The 23,987-nt window shown below is 34.2% G+C and overlaps 1 protein-coding gene across 1 annotated transcript in view; it reads left to right on the plus strand.

Moving 5' to 3' along the window:
- Positions 1-17,147, plus strand: part of LOC149792611 (uncharacterized) — a 32,107-nt gene extending 14,960 nt beyond the window's left edge. The window contains exons 3-6 of the mRNA XM_089971241.1: positions 2,791-4,231; positions 5,159-5,309; positions 6,140-6,275; positions 10,804-17,147. Of these exons, the coding sequence (XP_089827367.1) occupies positions 2,791-4,231; positions 5,159-5,309; positions 6,140-6,275; positions 10,804-11,486 (2,411 nt within the window). The 3' untranslated portion in view covers positions 11,487-17,147. The remainder of the gene's footprint in view (positions 1-2,790; positions 4,232-5,158; positions 5,310-6,139; positions 6,276-10,803) is intronic.
- Positions 17,148-23,987: the final 6,840 nt, after the last annotated feature.

Below are 23,987 nucleotides of genomic sequence, written 5' to 3' on the forward strand. Positions count from 1 at the left end.
ACAAGTTTAGAAAACAGTTCACAAAAGAAATATAATAATTTTGCTTATAAGTCAACTTTTTCTTATCATATGCTTAAATGTGAGATTTTAAAAAATACTGGTGAAATCATTCACAACAGCTATGTTCCATTTACTAAACAGACAACAAAACTCCCTACACTGCATTGCCCAGGTAGATTTGCTTTGTAGTCCGATAGGGTCAAATGGTTACGAAATGTCTAAATTGTAAGTTGTTATAACTGGCTAGACACTGGTTTAATGTCATGTCGAGCCGACCAATCTTTCAAATGGCTGATATTTATTTACGATCAGCCTATGGCTTCCATTCAATACGATGTTAACTTGCAGCATACATTAGTATTGCTTTGTTTATGTTTATGCTGCGCTCTGAAATAAATCCAATAGGAGAAGAAGCTATAATTTTTGTTGTTGTTATAATATCATCTTGATGTTCCCCTGTTTGATTATTTTAGCCCTTGAGAAGAAAACTCAACAAGATCAAAACATCACGATGAAACTTACATATTTAGTAAAGCAAATTAAGTTGTATTTGTTTCTGTAATTTTCCCGAGAAACATTATTTGGTATGCATACTATAGTCTAGAAACTTATGTCAGTAGAAACGAGTAGTGTTAAATTTAACTGATTATATATTTCTGAAAAGGTAGAGGCAAGTGCAGGTTTGAATGACTGAAACATCGCGTCAGAGACGGTATGAACATAATTCTTATTCAGTATGTTGAAGATACGCGTGCTTAAGCGGTAGATGTAGCAATATAGCATGATACCAATGATGTTATTACATCTACAGAAGTTTCTCATTTATACTGTGGAGACTTTGTATTGCAGATGCCAACTTTGCTTTACATAATTATCTTACATTTAAGGTTCCCCAAAAAATCGCATACTAAATTACTTTCACGATAATTTCGTCTAGTTCACTATTTACACGTGTTCCTTCTCAATCTGCAATATCACGTATTTTTGCCACCGTAAGTCGTTGCCCTCATATCATCGGTCTTAAACATTTCGTACATGGAACTTTCTTTTAATTTTTCTATACTGTGAAACATGTGTGTCAATCATACTCAAAGGACCACAACTTTTTTTTATCGATCTTTACACCGATGTTAAAATGATCAATTGAAGTGAGGGTCTTATACATCCAGACTCTTGCTTGTCTCATTGTGATATCCGCCATATGTGGATATATTATACTGCTTCTTTAGTTGCTGTAACCGATGGAAGCCACTACAAAATCATTTCCCACTAATCGTATAACTTATCAAGAAGTACTTGTTTCATTGATTCAAGACAATATTATATTGCAAACTAGGATACCATTAAATATAGTTTACTTTAAGATATGCCGGTGTAAGAACCGTACCTGAATCAGTCATGCTACTTTTATTCTTCAGACAAAAAATGACGTACTTTAATATCGTAATGCCATTTTACGTTACTTCTGGAGAAACCAAACCTCGTACTTTCAGACTGAACAAAACTACTAAGCCCATTCCACATATTATACGAAATTTACTTTAAATGTCAAGCATGGTATTCTGCATAACCTGGTGAAGAAGACACTGATACATTGGTTTATTCGGACGTACTTGGTCTATCAACTTGTTCTTATTTAGAGTATGTCACCTCATCTCATCAATTAGTCAAAAACTTTTACAAAATTATGGGAAGACTTCGTTACGTGCAAAATCCAGTTTTGATTTTTTCTTAATTGACCCTTGTTTGGAAGAAGATCAAGTAGTCTGGTTGAAAGAGAACAGATAAGTGACCCATGAACACCCTTTATGAAAATGTATCATTTATATGCAAGTGTCCGTTACGGAATATGCATATGTATTATCAGGCATGGTCTCTGGTTTTCCTTCTCATTTGTTTCCTGTAGCTTTATTCCCTCTGCTGGGAATGGTCTAGATTTCGACCATAACTTTTATTCAGTATTTGTTCCTAACTGACGAAATGCATATTAAACTAGACAAAGATAGCACACAAATTCAATTTTGCTTAAAATAATCCAATATTGAATCGAATAAATATATCTCAAACTCGATAAAGAATGACCTACCCTAGACGAAGGAATAGTTTCCTAGCTTGGTCTTTTTTTTGGGTGGGGGATGGGGGGTACGTCATCAAGGAATATTGATTCTAGCTTTTATTCTTCTTTTTCTTTATGTTCGCGAATTTTATATAATGCCTGAATTACTTAAATTTACTTGTAGAGGCATATCAGATATGGTTAATATCATTTTCAAATAATCAAGAATAAAATGTTATATATATAGGCATTTCTTGCAACGATGGAGCGTAACTTATGTGTACTCAAAAAGGTATAACTGCCACGTCGTACCTGAAATCAAGCATAACGCCAGTGTATGGTATTGTACAGATCTTTAACACTACCTTTCATTTCGCCCATGTAATAAATATCTAAGAAGGAGCATGCAGCTAGTTACAAATAATGAAAGGTAATTAAAGTTTATTAAGTATGTACATGCGTTACGTTGAATTCTGCTTGCTATTAATTATATGTATTCGGTTGCAATTGTTTGCGGTTTTGTCCGCTGCAGTGCAATCATTTTGTAAGAACAAATACTATTAACTTAACCCAACACAAATGTTGCATGGACAGCGGTTTAGTGTTCTGTGAATACATAGTTATTTTTTTCTATTATAATATTCTGAAACTTTGGTAACTCTTGTGATGTTGAGACCAAAAATTTGTATATGACCTTATCATATAAAGAGTTGAAATTTATTTAATATTTACAGATCGAATCATTATGAAGTTCAAGGAAAGTAATTTTCAGTCTAGTATAAACCTAATCGATGCCGCAATATATCATCTGAACTTTTTGGAACTTGTACAAGCTACATCATATTTGACGAAAGAGAATGCGCTCGAGAGGGCTATCCAAAGATACGAACACCTATGGCTCCCCTTAGCGGCAGAGTACAATAATGAAATTCTTATTGCCCCATTGGACGTCCAATGGGTATGGCACTGCCATATGCTGTGTCCAAGACTTTACGTCAGAGATTGCATGAAGACTGTTGGTAATGTGGTTGACCATAAATTATTGAATACGAAGGAGAGACAAAAGGCTCTAAAGAGAGCTGAAGACCTCTGGACACAAAAGTATCGTGAGCCCTTTCACGTAGATTACACCCGAGATAATCCGAAGAACAAATCACTCCCGAAAACTTCAAATTTGTTGTATGATATTAGACTGGCTACAGCTAGGCAGGCATTATTTTATTACCAAGTTTCTCTACCACACTACAGAGATCCTGTATTTTTAAAGGCTAGCCTAAATAGGTACAAAAAGTTCCTATATATTAAGCAACAAAACCCAGGTGAGTTTCTAGTGCCTTGCTATGACATTGACCTTATTTGGCACACGCATCAGCTTCATCCGCTTAAGTACAAGGAAGAAACGGAAGCATGGGTTGGATCCCTTTTTAACCATGATGATACTGTCAACGACAGAAATCCAGGATCCAGGCTTAGCATAGCTGATCTAACCACAAGGGAAATATGGAAGAAAACGTTTGAGGAATGTTTTTCTATGTACGGAGCGATGTATAGGGGTGAGTCTCCCACTGGGAAACTATGTTTCCTTCCAAAGGAAGATCTTCAAAAACTTTCACGCAAAAGAGCAGAAATCATACTGAGTGAATGCATTTTGCAGAGACCGCCAGGAAAATACCGGAATTTTAAACTGAAAATATATTCTCAGGTTGATAGTTTTATGGCAACTCGTATTCTTTCACTGCGAAAACCAAAAGATGCTCAGAATTGTGATGTGATTACTTGGAAGGAGCACGGGGCTTGGGGTCCAAATGCGTTTACTCTAGACCCTTGGCGAGTTAATAAGTTATGTGTTGCACTAAAGGAACCGAATCGACTCGGTTGCTGTGGTTTAAAATCCTATGTTTCAATCGCAAACGAGTGCAAATTGTTGTCTTTGTCGGGGCGATTGTCTGAATATGGATACCCGCTTGAGACCACGCTAAATCTCATGGACGACGTCAGGTTTACTTTGAAAGGAACTGCCAATCCAACTGACAGCGGATATGCTCACCTTTCATTGGACATTGGTCGATACGAAAATGCCATTATCCCAGTAGAGGCGGACAAACTTTGGGGTCCTATAGCACTTCCTCCTCTTCAACCGGGTGTCAGCAACCGTTGTGTGGCGGCCACACATAGGTAAGACTAAGACTTCATGGTAGGAAAGTTGAGTACTCTTTGAAAGACCAAATAAATTTTACACATTTTGTTTCATATTATATTTAATCGTATTATTGTGGGCTTCAGCAATAAAATTCAGTTACGAAATAACGAGTTTTAGAAAGGATGCGGACACACCCTGTAAAGTTGATATTAATCCATTGCCAACGGGTTACATGAAAAAACCTGCTCAGTTAACTTCACGTAATTCCAGAATTACTATAACATATTTTGCAGTGCTTTCCTAGAATAGCAAATACGCCAGTTTGAAATGGTAATACCAGTTTTCAGACTAATTGTTCATTCATTTCAACTGTTGTTTAGTATGCCTTTCAAATTCAAAATGTATAGTTAAAAGAAAGGAGCAATAAGTGTGAACTGCAGGAGTAAATGATAAGCCAGGCAAAAGGACTTGCACACATTTGCGAATAATGACGTTTTGTCACTAAATCGTACGGTTGCTTTTACATTATCCCGCTGATTTGTTCTTTCTTACTAAACATATATAAACTCACCTGACCCTCCGCCTCGATCTTACAATTGATAGTTGAAAGTTCCTTAGAGCAATGAAATATATCAGAGGGATTTTTTTCTGGTGAAACAGTGTATTACTACATACTGTTAATTTGTGTGATGTACGTCCAAATGCAAATAGTTGTGTTTACGACCATAAAAATGTGCTACAGACTTAAACGATAGAGATAGACATATAATTAAATTATTCCAATGAAAACTGTAAATATAAACTTTGCCTTCTGAAGCATATTAAATTATTCACAAAATGAATTACTAGAAAATACAAGGTAATTATGTTAACATTTTTTATTCTGTACTTTTATGATCTTTCTATAGAGTGGAATGACAGGCATCTCTTCTTATTTTTGTCTTCTTTAACGTTTCATGTAGGTTAAAGAATGATCTTGGACAGGTGGTTTTCACATGCAGAGTCCTTCATAGTTTACCTTTATTGATGTCGGCTGTGCAGGTATATTATCATGACAAAATGGTGGCCGTAGCTCACCTAATAGGATCAGACCAACTTCCACTGCCAACACAGGTACACACACACACACACACACACACACACACACACACACACACACATATATATATAAAGAGAGAGACAGAGACAGACAGATAGACAGACAGACAGAGAAGGAAGAGGGAGAATAATTAGGTAGTTACTGTACTACAGAGAAATATGACTATATATATATGTGTGTGTGTTTGTGTAGATATGTACTATACGTACTAGTTCAATAGCTACAATCCCATTGTTTTTGGAGATTTTCGATTTAGCTTTTTTTTTTAAATGTCCGTTGTTTTTCTTTTCACGAATTTTTATCTTGGTTACTTTGTCATGTTGCGAGATCACAATTCGCAACTTGGTTCATATTTGCTTCGAAATTGCACTAGAATACAGCTTAGAGCATTCACAGTTTCAGTTTAACATAACTACTTTTCACTGTTTTCATCCCAGAATGCAGCAGTTCCTGGAGTAGAAAACACGAGTATATTTGATGCACGAATGGAACTTTTTAAATATGAGATGTATTGAAAAGGTTGAGGCAAATTAGCATCATTTGAATTTGTATATAAACATGTCTTTGCTATCCGAGTAGATAAGATGAGAATTTACACCCCAACATAATGAAACATATAGAGAATACCTGCGTGAACGAAATGATAAGCAATCGGGTATTTGCATTTTATCTCAATTAATCTCCTTGAAAAGAACGTAAATTAAATCACCAAAATAAGAAGAGATAATATATTGTATGTGATCTTGAGAGAGTCTATGTAGAGTGAACACATGTGTTCGTTTTCTATTTCCTGATAACGACTTTAAGGTCTATTGTTCTTTTACAGAATTCCTACCTTTTTCAGATATCAAGAGGTAAAGGTTGGTCTCTGAATCCGAGAGCCCATGAAAGGGCAATCTTAATAAAAAATAACATGGGAGACTGGGGCGTTGTTATTGGCAGTTGGACAGGGTACAGAAAAGGAACGCCCGGGATAAAAGGTAATGCGCTCGTGACAAAAGGTAATGCGTCATTTCTTTATCAGGAAATACACCTGATAGAGGTGTCGAAGTGCATAACTGCTAACGGCATTCGAATGGTTCTATGTTCAAGTGCTTTGTCGTATTACCATTAAGTTGTAACTGTATTCAACGGCCATTTAAACAAAAAAAGCAAACACACTGGGGACGGATACAACATCATTAACAGCGAATTATTCGGTTATTTTGAACCTTTATTGATGTGAACTAAGTGGCGAATTATGCACTTTCTTTAAACCTTTTTTAACGTGAACTTAGGGGCGATTTATGTGGCGTTTGGAACCTTTATTTATGTGAACTTAGTGGCCAGTTATGCGATTTCTTTGAACCTTTATTTATGTGAATTTAGTGGCGAATTATGTGGTTTCTTTGAACATTTATCTATGTGAATTTTGTAACGAATTATGCAGTTTCTTTGGACTTTCATCGATGTCAAAGTAGTGACAAATTATGCAAGTATTTGAGACCTTTGTTCATGTAAACTTAATGCTGCATTGAGACTTTACTGTTCCTGCAATTGCGATACATTTTGTTGTAAATAAATAAAAATAATTATATCTTTTTTAGATAAGAAGCTTTGCATTTCAGTCTAAACATGGGAAAATCTAACAAGGGTTAGGTAGAAAAACTTTATAATGTTATGTCTTCTAATTGCTAACAATGATAGCTCCAAATCTTATGAGCACCACATTTGCCAACAAAACTTTACTTATATACACTTTGATTAAAGTCAGGGTCAAGTACATTACGTATGATGAGATGTACTCAGTATCTAACACATTAAACTTGATTTAACATACGTGTACTTAAAACCTGATGTGCAGAGCTTTTCGACCTTGTGAAAATTGACCTTTTGTAAACTGGCACTTGGAAATCAATTGATTTACTAGCTTCCTTTATCGCGAAGTGCTTTTCATTTTGGTAGAAGCAAACCAAAGTGCAGCAGCGAGACGAACTATTTTCGTCTCGTTTAGTCAAATAACACAAAACATCTACGAATATGTTCAACTGAAATGAAACAACATTTTTTCTGTGCTATTCACATCAATATATCCATATCGAAATTTTGTTGATCACAGATAGTACACCTTACATACAGTGTGTACAGCTTGTTATTTGTTTAAGGCAGCATGTCAACATGCTAACATATCACTTGATGTGAACTGATGGTCCAAATCAGCCAATGAAATTCTTGTGCAGCATTCGTATTACTGATTGATTGTGACAGTGGGAATTTTCCCTGACCCGTCTTCTGGAACCTTTCTTTGAAATGTATTATTATGAAAACATTTGCGGCCTTCGTTCCAATTGGGACATTAGGGTTGAAAGATTACGTATGTAGGAATATGGTCAATTTATTCGACATGGGGCTCGTTACAATTAAGAGTGTCGGCCAATGGATACACGGCTGGTGGGTGTGGTGAGGATCCTAACCTGTTACCCCAACCAAACGACAAGAGTGGTTTAAATGTTTATATGAGTAAATAAACTCGCCTCTCTTTTACAAATAATGTAAACAAATGTCGGTATCCAAACAGAAACATACTTTTCGGTGGATACGTGCCAAACAGTCAAATGCCAGTTCGTGTATAAGGCGCTTTAACTACTCCTGGCTTAACCAAACCATGTGAAGTATGTAATAACTGTTCGGAATTTCAAGAGGCGGTCGAATTTTGAAACTTCATAATATTCATGAAAAACGTTTTATTGATTAGATGGATAGTTGCCGTTTTAATTATTACTTAGACAAATGATACCTCTAAATGTTATTTGTTATCAAATTGTTTGAACTCACGTCTGGGATTTTTATTTCACGCAAAACAATGTGAAAATGCATACTTGAGACAGAATTATGTGCCGAAAATCATATATTCCTTCTCTTTCTTACAACTTTAAATAATATACTATGTCATAAATGCATTGAATTTCTAGCTTACAATAGGCAAGGCTCACTCAAGCTGAAAGTTATTTAACCCATTTGAGAGTATATATATATATATATATATATATATATATATATATATATATATATATATATATATATATATATATATATATATATATATGTATATATATATATATATATATATATATATATATATATATATATATATATATATATATATATATATATAACAATTACGTCATAAGGCCACATAAGGAAAGCATAACGAATGAGGCATTTGAATGCATTTCAAAGATATCTCATCATACTATTCTTTACATGTCTTACGTGCCTATGCTCTTAAAATAAGTAACATAAAAGAGTCCAAAGCATCAAGCTTTGTAAAATTCACAAAAATGATTTATGTCATTAGCATACAAAGTGAAAATGAAAAATAACCTTACGGTATTGCGATTTATATACCAAAATAGTCATAAAATTACTAACACAAATCCTAATAATAACAGTTCTAAATAAACGTTAGTGGAAATCCAAGGTGTTGATGTGCCTGTGGCGGCCTGTATCTTGGTGTTGTACCAACAATCTTTTGTTAAAACACAGTAATATGATTACATGATTTAATTAATTATAAAATTATAAATCCCAGTGGATGTCTCTTTCCAAGAATATTATTATTATGAGCACTCTATATTTCCAGATGTTTTTTTTTATATTGAATTAAATAATTTGAAGAGATAAATTACAGCCCAAATGAACTTATGGACTCAACAATAATACACCAATAACCTTTCCATTAACACGATTTTATGGTCCTCTCCTTGACCTCAGGTTACAATTAGCATTTTGTTTAAAACTATTACCTCATATGAATTAACCTTCAAGAAACTTCATAATGTTTACAAAATGCAATGTTAGCTATAATTAAAATGTTTGTTGCTAAAATTATAATATATAACCTGGACTATATCAGGCACACAATGCAAATTGTAGGGGAATTCCATCAACGTAGACCCAGACCTAAATTAACATGTTTGCTTCTAATAATAATGATACTGATATTAAACCCATACACGAATAGAATATTTTAGGTATGTGATAATTGTTTACAGAATAAAAAACGTCAATAATTCAGGTCAAATAGAAAATAAATTTGATTTCGGACAAGATTAAGTCAAACATACAATGTTAATTTTCAATATGATACTATAAAATAAAATAAAAAATCTAACAAACAATGAAAATATAGTATACGTAAGACGTAGGTGCTCAATTCATAACAGTTTCAATTATTTTGACCCAACAATGTGCAATATATAGAAATTACTCTACTCCTTTCATAAATTTCGTTTGAAATGAACTCTCATTTAAGATCTTCTGTAGATCAAGGATTAAAAAGAATAAACGTTATTAGGCTGAAGTAAGGTCAGTTTCGACGTTGCTTTGTCTTTATTAATGAAGAAACGCTTGCCTTGGAATTTCTACAAAATAATTACTTAAAAGTTGATCATAAAATTAATTGTAAGTTCTTTTCGGTGAAATCCTTTTGTTAATCCAAGTAATATTATAATTCCTTCAATAACATATATATATATATATTAGAGATATACTATAATTTACAGAAAAGTTTAAATAAATAAACAAATAAATAAAACACAATATATAAATATATATATATATATATATATATATATATATATATATATATATATATATATATATATATATATATATATATATATATATATATATATATATATGTATATATATATATATATCAATGATGCTACACCGTGAACAAGCATTTAAACTGTCAATGTGCCAGTAAAATTTAGAATATCTGGAATAAAATCTGGAATCGTTATGTTGAGTTTAGAAAATTCAATCATATCTGCGACACCGATCTTGAAATATTTGTTACCGCTACTCCTTCTAAATTGTTGCAAATTTCCTTTCAATGCATAAATAAGAATGCATGTAAAATGTGCTGATCTGGCCTCCAATATACAGTCACTGGGAAGTCCGTCCTCAGGCATGTGGTTATAAAAACCGAACTGAGTAGAACTAACTTGTGTTTTTGTCCTTAAATTTTTCTTATATTATGCAGTTGCTCCAGAATGCATATCATATCAATCTGGACAGGTATGCACAAAACGTTCTCAACTTGAATGCTCACTCAGATTCAAAATTGTCATTGACACATGACTTGTATTATGTACATTCTTACAAAATAATCTTAAATTATTTAACAACCACCTTTATCAAAATTAATTGCTACCTTGAAATACTGTATTTCAACTAGTTTATTAATTTTTAGATATCAAGGTCTGAGCATAAGAGTGTTCTCAAGTCTCATAAATACGAGGCCAAACACTTAAAAATTAACGCCATTGTGAATTCTGAAATTTTTAAGTAATATTTATAAGAATTATTCAATATTCCGCAGTCAAAGGGATAAAAGCGGGGACAGTGGCAAATACGCCCCAGACTTCACTTGGATTCATACAAATAAGTTTCGCCAGTAAAGCGTTAGTCCATTTGAAAGATTAGTTTATTATTATGTTGACGTATTTAAAAATATTTCAGGATCTTGTAGCCAGCAAGGAAGACGAGGAATACCTGGATCTCCAGGAACCCTTAGTGTCCGCTTCTACAAAATGTCAACCCGGAAATGGTCTCGTGTTAAATTAGGGTACTTGACAAACAATTTCAGCTTCAGTCTGGAGAACGTAACTGTAGACCTGCAGGCAGGGGTCCTTGAGGTCAACTTGTGTAAGGGAGAAGTCGCCGAAAATTTGTCTCTTGCATTTTCTGTGTCACTTCTGCACGTTCTGTGCGTGCCTAGGCCGTTTAACTGGAGGGCGGGGAAGAGAGCTCAGATAGGGAATGAGAAGCGAGGTACAAAGGCCGTGATTGGCATACCATCAGACGATATGATGTTCATTGCTGCCTGTGGCGTTCAGTTAGATACCCCATCCAACTTCTACATACAATCACACTATGGCATACATGCCTGCACGGGCTGTTCAGGTTATTACACAGAAAACGCCAGTGTAGGAGGTAGCGGCGGTGGAGTGTGGGATTTTGAAGATGTTGCAGACGACCTGACTCCCGCTGATGATGGATTCGATTGCGAGGCCGTGGTTCCCAGTGATGGGACTGCAGATGCAGGAGGATGCGGAGGTTGCGGTGGGTGTGGGGGCTGTGGTAGTTGCGGAGGATGTGGAGGATGTGGTGGGTGTGGTGGGTGTGGGGGTTGTGGTGGTTAAAATACTGCTACTAGTATCAGTTGAGTAGAGATGACGTTACCTGATTTTGAGAAAGAATCTTAATGTCATATAAGTCAAATAAACGCCAGTTGCAAGTTAAAATTTTATAATGCGTTGATGTACTGTGGAATATGAGGCTGCGAAATAGAGTAATGTTTTTGAACATGAGATACAGATTGTGAATCGGGAGAAGCAGGGTGGTTTTTTTAGGAAAGGTTTAATATTATGCATTTTGTTTCGTTTGATTTTCACTAGTAATTATACAATAAGCTTATCTGTATATATTGATCGAGTTTTTTCAGTACGATGTGGATTTTATTTGCACATGCTTCAATTGTTAATGATGTTTACGATTTTATTTTTTATGCAGTAATGATTCATTGATCCGACTTGTAACGATCAGTCTGCTGTAAATACTATCAGTTTCGTTTCTGAGATTTTGAAGTACGATGATTCATTGTAGTAAAGAACCATGTTGAAGACCCAGTATCGACTATAAAAGAGAAGAGGTTCAGTCTGAATTTAACTGACATCGAGAAATATTGACTCTCAGTGATTGCTAGGTGAAATTAGACATATGACTGTCTCAGTGATTGCTAGGTGAATTTAGACATATATCTGTCTCAGTGATTGCTAGGTGAATTTAGACATATAACTGTCTCAGTGATTGCTAGGTGAATTTAGACATATATCTGTCTCAGTGATTGCTAGGTGAAATTAGACATATAACTGATCATTTAGAATTAAATTATTATATTATAGTAAGTCAGTCAAACAGATGTTTATATCCATGATCCGCTAATCAATAATAATTAGAAGAAAAGTATTATGAATTAGGTTATCACATAAGTATGGTTAGCTGGAAGGGCATACTGGTCCATCGCCTAGCCAACTGGAATTCTATAACGTTTACAAAGTCAACTAATATTTGTAAAATGTTCAGTGGATATACTCATCATTCATACACGTTCAAGCAAATGTAGATATAAAAGATAAAATTCTATAACGTGTACACATTCAACCAATATTTGTAAAATTTTCATTATATGTACTTATCATTCATACACGTTAAAGCAGACGCAGATACTAAAGATGACTTTGTGTGATGTTATATCTAACAAATAGGCGATGCTATCAGTGCACTGGAGATACATCAATACCACTCGATGTAGAAGAGTGATAAAATATAGTTATTATTATGTACCGAGAAATGAAACAGCTTATGCATTATGCGATCTTTAATTTCCGCCAGATAACCTGTCATGTGTTGCCTCACTCTGTGATAGAATATAATGGACAACCGTTATAGTCCGTGGGCCATTTAAGCTTACCATTCACCCCCTCCCTTTCCCCACAAACAGACTATCCCATAGGCATTTTGTTATGTTTAGGTATGCCAAACGAGGGAGAAAAAAAAGATATGAACATATTCAAATAGTGATTTGTGGGGTGTGGTGATAATGGCCACAATTACAATCTTCTCTTGCTAAAGGTAGTGAACCTTTACATAATATATCCGGAGCTTTCCACTGTCCAAAACAACAATCAGCATAAAAAATGTCCCAACCAAATTGTCCACAGTAAGGTTTTACAAATGTCTAGTAACTGTGTATAAGACTCAATTTGGTGTTTTTGCCCAAAATCAAATTTGCTTTCACATCTTATATGCATTTTGTTTTCAATGTTTTGTATTAAACTGTAAGAGTGAATCTCTTGCAATTCATTCGAGCCATTGTGCAGGTCTCATGGAATTCATTGTAGCCATTGTGTCAGTCTCTTGGAATTCATTTGAGCCACTGTGCAAGTCTCTTGAAATTCATTGTAGCCATTGTGTAAGTCTCTTGGAATTCATTTGAGCCACTGTGCCACTGTGCAAGTCTCTTGGAATTCATTGTAGCTATTGTGTAAGTCTCTTGGAATTCATTTGAGCCACTGTGCAAGTCTCGTGGAATTCATTGTAGCCATTGTATAAGCATATTGGGATGTAGATATTGAAATGTTATTCAATTAATCCCGAACTCTTACCTTTTTAAAGCTTTTTTTCCATCTTAATATAAACAGTTTGCAACGCTATTGCATTTTGTAGATTTATCGTTGGCATTAGTGCTCAGTTTTCAATATAGTGCTTACTTCCAGTCTGTGGAGAGGCGGTGTAAATACAATAGTCCATAATTTGCAGAATAAATTGATGCCATAACTGTTATTGTTAATTGATCTTCCAGCGAATTGGAGATAAGAATGTCGAAGAAAATGGATTCACAAAAGAGAAACAGAGAAGACGATGATCGTTCAACATAAGTGACAAGGAAGAGACATATATGCGTCGTTTACTGTGCAAGATCAAACTGTGAATCATTTCCATGTTCGTCCGAGACAAAGACCCAGATAACACAATGAGAAAGGTTAGAAATATATGTAAAACAAAGGGTGACTCAAGCTGTAGGATCTGGACAAAGGATGGAGAATACTGGTGAACATGTACATGTAAAAGGATCTCATTTGATTCATCCAAAGAGAACATTTACATTGAAAGGGATCTCATTTGAGTCTACCAAAGATCGGCATAAAGTTTGAGATGCACATGTTTGTTCTGACAAGAAAGATGATGATTTCCATCGGGAACCTTTAAATATCTGTTAACAGTCATGGTCGCATCTGTGTTCTACTGTATATTCAACAAGTACTTGTTTACAGTTATACTCCTTCGTTTGTCCGGAACCTACACGTTGAGTCAAACTTTCTTTACGTATATATTTTAACTTCCTCAAACTGATATCTGAATCTTTATTTGAGACTAACGTGAAAGATTAAGAGTTTGATCCTGTAACGTGAATGAAGCATATATGTCTTCTTTTTCTCTTAAGTCTTTTTTTCTTCTCTTTTCCATGAAGTCATTTCCTTCATCTATTTCGTTATTCATCTAATTTACTGAAAGATCAAATAATAATAACATTTGTGAAATGTTGTGTAGGTAAATGATGTATTAGAGTATTTACACTGCTGGTCCCCAAGCTGTAAAACAACAACATATCGAAAATTGAATACTACAACTAATACGATAAATACCCAATACTTATAAGCATGCAATTTAAAATTGATTAATAAAGATGCAGACATATCATAACCCATCAAGGATCCATATCAAATATGATAATTAATGTACAACTCCACCGGCAATTTTTAAAACGCCATGAGCATCAGTTGAATATCATTACATATTTGTAGCTCTGAAAACTTATAACGGAAAATTACACAAAATAAATCGTAACGTGGAGTGTGTGTGTGATTTGAATTTTTAACGTAGCTTTAACAATATTTCTGTCATATCGCTACGATGTCTGCCGTGTGACAGTTTATATTGATACCTAGCACTGGGGTATCATGCATCAGACATGTAGCACGATGTCCCAACTAGTCACATTATCCTGACACCAGGCCGACCAGTCCTAACACTAACCTCTTAATGCTGAGCGCCAATCGAGGCAGCTGTTAGTACCATTTTTGAATGTCTTTGGTATGACTCGGCCGGGGATCGAACCCACGACATCAAGGCATCCAAGGCGGACGATCTAACCACTAGGCCACCGGAGCGGTCTGAATGTGGAAACAGTCAGGAGAAATAATTATTATATGAACAAAGCCATAGGTGCATATTAAGTACTGCCTTTATTTCAGTACTGTGATCTCAATGTTAAAACAGTGACGGGGCATATTTTATTGCAGTTTATTATTTTGCATCATTATAGAAAATTCTTAGGTTATCAATTATATGTCCTTGTATAAAGAAAGTATGCTTCTTTTTGTCTTCCATATAACTTTTGCAACTTAAATCAACGTTTGTGGCACTTCCAAGAACACTAGACAAGTCTATTGCATTAAATCAACGTTGGTGGCACTTCCAAGGATACTAGAAATCTTTTGTATTAAATCAACGTTTGTGGCACTTCTAAAATCACAATAAGTCTATTTCATTAAATCAACGTTTGTGGCACCTCTAAGGACAACAGACGTCTATTGCATTAATTCAACGTTTTAGACACTTCTAAGGACACCAGAAGTCTATTGCATTAAATCAACGTCTGTGGCGCTTCTAAGGACACTAGACGTCTATTGTACTAAATCAATGTTTGTGGCACTTTTAAGGACACTAGAAGTATATTGTAATAAATCAACGTTTGTGGCATTTCTAAGGACACCATTAGTATACTGTATTAAACCAACATTTGTGGCGCTTCTAAGGACACTAGAAGTCTATTGTATTATAGCAACGTTTGTGCCACTTCTAACGACATCAGAAATCTATTGTATTAAATCAATGTTTGTGGTACTTTTAAGGACACTAGAAGTCTTTTGCATTAAATAAACGTTTGTGGCGCTTCTACGGACACCAGAAGTCTATTGTATTAAATCAAAGATTTTGGCACTTCTGGGGACACTAGATGTCTATAATATGCCTTTATGTCATCATATAATACATTTGTACTAAAATGTAATACTATTAGTTCTTATAATATTCCTTTGCTTATAAAAACAAACATACTCCGATATATCTTACCTGTCATGTCAAATCTATGTACAGATATGATTTTTTCGTGTTCTGTGAAGCCAAACAGATGATTATATCTGTCCAATAATTGATATGTATTACCTTGAAAAAAATAACTATATATATATATATATATATATATATATATATATATATATATATATATATATATATATATATATATATATAATTACATTTATTTTAATCAATCCCCGACAAACGTGATCCCTTGCTGGATCCAGTGCACTTGAAAGGACTGTTATTTGCCATATGATTTGTATTATATATATATATATATATATATATATATATATATATATATATATATATATATATAAACATATTTAACGGATATACTTCAAGTTAACATCAAACATCAAACATGCTGCTATAATTTAGTAACAAAAAACTGAATTATTTTCTGATATCTTTTTGCATTAAAGCTTACAACATGTTTAATGGGAACGTATTTAAATGTATACAACTAGATCTGCTTCATAATATAGTTTGGGTATGCCAGAGTTAAATTGATAGATAACATGGGATTTGATGAAATTAACCCTTTTAACGTCAATATCAGCGAAATCTGTTTTCAAAGAATTTCCATTACATCAATTTTTATGCACATAGAACAGATAACTATACTCTTAGTTCCCTGTAAATAACACATTTAAATCAGTTAGCGCGGATCTAAACGGAATTGTAAACATTGCTGTGCCAATTGGCTACATGAAAATGAAAATCGCTCTAGCTACCAATCTGTTCTTCAAGAAACATTTATTTTAAGGCACTTCACTCCGGTTGCCTCGCCATTATATAACAGCAGGTTCGTTTCAGTAAGAAATATATTACTGAAGTCTTTGTCAAGTTTCTATGAAAGTTGTGATTGTTGCATTTAGACTCGTTATTGATGTTTATAATTTGTGGCAGTATTTAATGCATGTATTCTTAGGAGCCTGCATGTGGATATTATTCAGAATGTAACATTTCATTATGTGTTTTGTGTCACAAGAAGGTTGTAACATAAATAAAATATAAGCCATATTAATATGACATAGCTACACTTGGAATGTATGGTGTTTCAAACTGACCAATTAGAACGTCTCCCACCATTAGTCGTTTTCCTTGTTATTATTGCCCCACTACTACAAATGAAAGCCACTGAAACTGATTTAATTTTGCGGGTGACAGCCGTACATGTCGAGTGATAACATGCCCTGCCCTTGAACACAATTTACAGCTGGAGTTTGAGGCTGTTATATTGTGGTGCGAAACCACTAAAATGCAATTAGACACGGAGAAAGCCTAATTATATGCTTATCGGATAAGTCACAGAATGAAGAAATGAGACGATAGCAACATACATAACCAACATATATGTTCAGCGAACTAAATTAAATAACAGAACAAAATAGCTAAGGTTTGATACTTGACAGGGATTCATCTTGGCAAAATCAAATAAAGCGCGTGTGTTCTGCAGTGTCTTAAAGAACGACATTACCTGAACCTAATCTATTCTAAAATGTCCTTTAATGGCTACATATTGTTTTTGTTTGATTATGGTTGGTCCATCTAGAGAAACTGCAAGGCTAGTACTATTATTCAGGATATTACGATAATTGCAGTGCTGCCGTTTGAATTATTACAATTAAAGGTTATCCATTCTTGTTTATTAATGTACAATGTAAAACATTTAATTATAGTAAATTATGTTCTTTATTTTTAGCTTCCAATATCCATTCACGGCATATTTCTAACTTTAATATTCGATTGCCTAAATTCAAAATGACTTCACACAAAACATTTTTTATGTATGCTGCAGCAGTGTTGTGGGACACCATTCCAAATGATATTAAACAAACACAAGCGCTTTTCTTATTTAGAAACGTGCATTATAAATTTCTACTTTCTGCTTACGCCAACATTTCAAACAAATTGAGATGTCTATCTTGGCTAAACCCACTACTTTCCAATCCCATGAACATATATGTCTACCTTATGCATGTTGTAATCTAGCCTGTGTATGTATGTGTGTATGTACATTTAATGATTAAATACGAGTGTGGCAGACACTATAGAGTGTGGCAGACACTTTAGTGTGTGGCAGACGTTGTTTTAGGGGTTTTCTTTGCACAAACACACTGTAGTTATGGTTAGAATATTTCATTATTATGGGACTACATGTAAGATTGCTTTATTCTGAACCAATGTATTATCATCAAAATATTATGATTATTATTCTGATTATTATTATTATTATTATTCGAAAATAGGTCAGAAATAGTGTTATTCAAGAAGTTATGAGCAACGTGTTCTCTTATTAACCTTGCTGATATATGTGTTCATGTAGTTAAATAAATACAGTGGTTGATTTTTATTAGGAAATATGTAGGCTCGAACTGCACATGAGAACAGTGGTTAATGTGTGCGCTAAATGTTGTAAATAGAGTTATGTTTATCAGATTTACTCTTTGTGACCGGATGTAAGCAAAACGAGCATTGATCTGAGAATGCAAACGGAAAGTCCTTTACCTTACTTAGGCGGGTGTTACTTTTGAACATCTATACAAGGTCTTGTTAAGATGTGGCATTTTCATAGCTCCAATTAAATTGTTTTAATCGTATTTTCGATGCCCCTCTTTTGTTCCATGGAGATCAGAATTTCGTTGCTTCTCTTTTCTTCGCGTATATTGGCTTTTGTTCTATTTACATAGATGTGTAACACACGTAGCTTATACTCTCTTTGGTTCAGACTGGTAGTGACTTTTGACTATCGTTCAATAAATAGTACTGAAATAATTTTCATTGGAATATGATACTGACAAGCATCAAAGGATTGGTTCATTTTATTTAGATGGTTTGTTGTCAGGTAAGTACAGATATTAATGAAAGGTTGCATTATATTACATGTTTTCATGATACAGAATATTCTGCAATAGTGTTAATGCGACGGAATTTTGATAAAGAACATGTTTACATCGTAAAACGAATGTACGGAAATGATCAGAAATGGATTAAGGTAGTTATTGTTTTATCTTATGTGCACATGTTGCCAACTATTCGCTTTTATAATGTACAAGTTACAGAATAAATGCAGCAGTTGAGATAAATATAATCTGCTCTTTATTTTCGACCTGCTACACTAAATTATTTAACTCTACTACTGTACTCTAAAGCAAACGAAACCTGTCTGATTTAGATATCAATCGAGTTGCAATATTGCCTGAACGAACTATTACTGGTATTGGTACATTGGTATTGATTAACAGGATGAATAGCTAAGTACTCGTGTGAATATATATATATATATATATATATATATATATATATATATATATATATATATATATATATATATATATATATATATATATATATATATTAGTAATTAAGGTCTGGTTTATTCTTCTCATGATATACCTGTTACATTCTAAGCTGTATGTGTGTCAAACTATATAGGTGCTTTAAGCTGTATAGGTGTTCCAAGCTGAATATTTGTTTTAAGATGGTCCTAGCTCGCTTGGCGCTCAGCATTATGAGATTAGTGTTAGGATTGGTCGGCCTGGTGTCAGGATAATATGACCGGGTGAGACGTCATGCTACATGTCTGCGGCATGATGCCCCACTATAAACTGCCACACAGCAGACATCGTAGCGATCTGACTGAAAAAGTTTGAAATCTACGTTTCAAGGAGCACACATACACTTGTTTAAAGCTGTGTAACTATTTCAAAACTGTATAGGTGGTCTGATACGCATCTTAGATAACTGTATTAATGCTTTGCTCTGCAGGGAGTGATTTGAAGTGCATGAAATTCTTTGCCTGGTTTCCAATGAATAAAGTGCACGAACATTGATTATTGTTTACAATGTAGCGTTCTGATAGCTAATATGTAACAGAAATGGTATTGTTGGTTTTATGTAGTTAAAAAATAAGTGCAGCCTTGCCTTTGACAATTATCAAGACTTTTCAGTATAATTGTTTTGATTCAAGACAATTGTATAGTCCGAAGTATATTGTAGGACTATTCTATGCACAGTACACCTGCTTATACTCTACATCATCATATTAAGCTTTCATATGAAGGATACTAAGCCAAAAAAAACCTAAAGTATATGGTTCTTTTAACGTCGTTTATAGACAGGTTTCACTGCGCATTGAACGCATTTTAAGCAGAACCCGAAGACCTGTAATATAATCAGTTATTACAATGAGGATGGTATAAGGATTTATCAATCACAGAAAAGTGACGAACACTTTGGTCGAACCTGAGATGAAAACAAATTGGGGGAGGTTATTAAATACCTTTGTCAACCAGAATCCGAAGTCACCAGTTGTTTTATTGCACGAGTTAATTTCGTACAGCGTTTCGCGTTTTATTGCACGAGTTAATGTCGTACAGCGTTTCGCGTTTTGATATTCAGTAACATTTCCAAAAGTTTGAAGTCTGTACCAAATTAAGTTGCACAGCAGTAGTTCAACGCAAAATAGGATTTTATTCGTTACATAATACAGTAATATGCACTGGGAAAATAATAATCATATTAATGAATAAGGTAGAACTATAAAAAAGAAATTAATACTGATATGTTCTTATTATAATTTTCCTAATCCCAGTTCTCTGGTGGCTTGCAGTGCCAAAAGTGTAGTTAAAAACAAAGGTAAAAGAGATGAAAGGAGTGGTGAACTCAAGGACAGACATGCTGATCCAAAGAATGACAATTGAAAGGATACATTCCGATACTTACAAGTGGTGTTTTGTGAATACTCGTGCAAAGATGCATGTTCACAAAAGAATAGTACTGTACGCAGTCAATAATTCTAGTATCAAACATCAACCTGTCTATAATTTCATAAGCGGAATGATGTCCGGGACTCTTTACTGTGTAAAATATATTAATCTTTGCAATTTTGAAAAAACACAAAACCTCAGAAAGCTCCAAGAAATGCTTTTGAAGTGCTGCAATCGTCCTCTCGCATTCTGACACTGCACTGTTTGGACACAGCGTCATAAATTCCCGGTTCTCGAGTGAACACATCTATTAACGACATCACGACCACAACTTTTGTTCACACTTATCAACACTGATTTATATGGATGAAGAAAAAAAAAATCTCGAAAATCCTGTAGGTGTTGTGAATTTAAATTAAGATGCGTTACAAAGAAATAACTCCTTTTGACTAATTCTCCTTTTCTCCGAAATAGATAGGTCTTGATGAAAATCCATACTAAATACTTGGGATCAGGTTTAGCCGGTACGGCGGTATAATGTGGTACGGTTGTACCGCGGTACATTGCCAATGAACTGGCTTTTAAGGTAATACTGTGCAACAAAACTTTTTAATTCAGCCTTAAATTGTTTTGTTTTAATTGAGATCTCTTTTAAATCTGTTGTTCTAAAAACAGAATTAATATAAAACAAAAAACAAGAATATTCAAAACTAAACCAAACCAAATCAATCCAAACAAACAAATCAACAAACAAGACAATGCATATAAAAAGGAATTGCCCAACAGAGATGTAAAATAGTAATAGATCACATTGCCATTTGTCAGGAATAAAAAGTGGAGGTGAAGTTAGCGGCTGGGAGGATGAACTTAACTTCCCACGTCTACCGATATCGTTTTATTTTATAGCACGCCGAAGATGAAATTACATCGTCGTTTTTCCGCTGTTTAGTAAACATAACCCATAAACATCATATATTCAATCTATTCGCAAATTTATGACTTCGAGTACTAGGCTTAGCGGACCAAAAGGCGTTTTGTATAGTCCACGACAGCAATAGCGAAGGTAGAACTAATAAATGTTGGACGATAGGAGGTGTTCCGATTGCACCGCAGAAACCCATTCGGAACATCATCATCAATTCCCCAACACAAGTTGAATGACTTCGAATCTCTGACTGGGAGTTGGAAATAATCGGAGGTACACATCTAAAAGTATTAAGTGTTTGGTATAAGAATATTTATCAAGATTTGTAATAACATATTCTGATAACAAAGAAAAGATTTGAAAAAAGCACCCTGCATTATTTCAACAATCAATAAAATGCCAATAAGATTTGTAATGTTATTCATACAATTTTGTAATTAAAACGAAATTAAGAAATCATTCGGTTTCAATATTTTGAAACTGTTGGGTAGGTTGCTGTTAGTGAAGATACAAGTCGTTATGGTGTAATAACAGTTATGTGCTCGTGGGGGTTCAGAATGATCATTACTAGCATTTGAGGTTTATTTCTAGCATGCGATGGAAAGATTGTGGGCGTAGCGATTGGGAAGGGACTATGGCTTATTATAGTTCAGTCATCCACGGGGACAACCCATGAATCTCTCTGTAATGGCCGGTCTGTCTGTATGTCTCTCTGTTTGTCTGTCTCAATCTTTGTTGGTTGGTCTGTTAGCATAACAGTTTAACCACAGTGTATCTCTTCCTCTGCACCTTAGAAAAGTCAATAAAGGAGCGTAGCGGGTTTTCGGCTTTAACATGCGACGATGTCTCTGGACCTATGACTGATGGTAAAATTTATAAGCAAACTTACCAACAGAAAAATAAAAAAGTGATGGAGGATATAAAACATCATATAGTTGCTCGCAGTGTTAATTAAAGCAATACATTTAAATGTTTGAACTGCCTCTTGTTGGCTTATCATTCTTCGTTTCAATGTACCTGCAGGTGACTGAATGGCTACGTGATCCGCGTTCAAGAAGCTAACCATGCTGTGTTTGTAGTGCTCCACTTTTTCGATCAAACCATCTTTCTTTTTTCAGTAAGAAGTGTCTTATATTCATTTAATCAATATGATCTGAAGTATAAGTTCAAAAAAGTAAACAAGCTATTTATCAAGTTGCAAAGAGGATTGTGAATAACCGCAAAAGGTACCGAACTACATTTTGTAGCACACAGACTGAGCAGTAATGCGAAGAATTCACTGACGCTTCAATCAATTGTCCAACGATAAGCTCTCTCCACTTAGTTACTGTTGTTCCGGCTCACAGGCTATCGTCAAAATGGCGTATCCAGTATTCATACAATCAGGATTTTCACTGGCGAAAATCAGGTGACAGGTGAGAGTTGCAGCACGTTTCCGGTGATCTATGAGAACGAACGATCATCCTCGAGAACTTCGAGTGGGTATTTCGTTATAAGAAGACAAATTTACAAGACCTTCATGTTCTTGCAAAGTTGTGCATATTTAATAATTAAATCGAATAATGTATTTCTTGTTTAACTTCAGTAATATATGTTTTAAAAATTCATTTAAAATATTTTAAATATCGCACTAATGTATTTGCATCCATTAGTTTTGTCGTATATGTATAAATATTACGGAAAATAGAAAACAAAAATGTCAATTAACAGTTTGCCTGAGTACTTTTACCGTTGTTCGCTAATTAGTGTGACTGATTTTATTTTAATTGGTGTGATGATATTTGCACTAGCGATAAAATCAGTAATTTGTAACAGATAAGTTTTATTTATAAATTAATTGGCTAAATAAAGTCATTAAGAGGTTTCAAACGTCTTAATTTTAAAAAGGTACCTGACCAGCAGAATTTTGCAAGTCTTCGTCATGTGCCTAGTGGAGCTAAAATAAAACTAGTGCCAATGAACCATGTAGTAGTTGCCAGACCATCAAAGAACAGAAAAAGACGACAACCATGCTTTGTTAACTTGACACCAGTTTTCAGTTAATGCTCAGTTTGAACATTTTAACAATGACGTAGTGATGCAGGATATCGAAATTCCAAATTTAAATTTCAAATTTCCCCAAACAATCAGTACAATAAAAAGTCAAAACTAAACAAGACGTACATGCATGATATTATTATTATTGCATGTAATATTCTGACTCAAATAAGATATACAATTCGAACATAAGCATACATTTAACATAAACTATATTCAGAAGTTTCACAAGCACAGCAAATAAGGTCATTATTTTAAAA

This window comes from Sinohyriopsis cumingii, chromosome 9, assembly GCF_028554795.1.
Source record: "Sinohyriopsis cumingii isolate HCF-2022 chromosome 9, ASM2855479v2, whole genome shotgun sequence".
NCBI classification, from domain to species: domain Eukaryota; kingdom Metazoa; phylum Mollusca; class Bivalvia; order Unionida; family Unionidae; genus Sinohyriopsis; species Sinohyriopsis cumingii.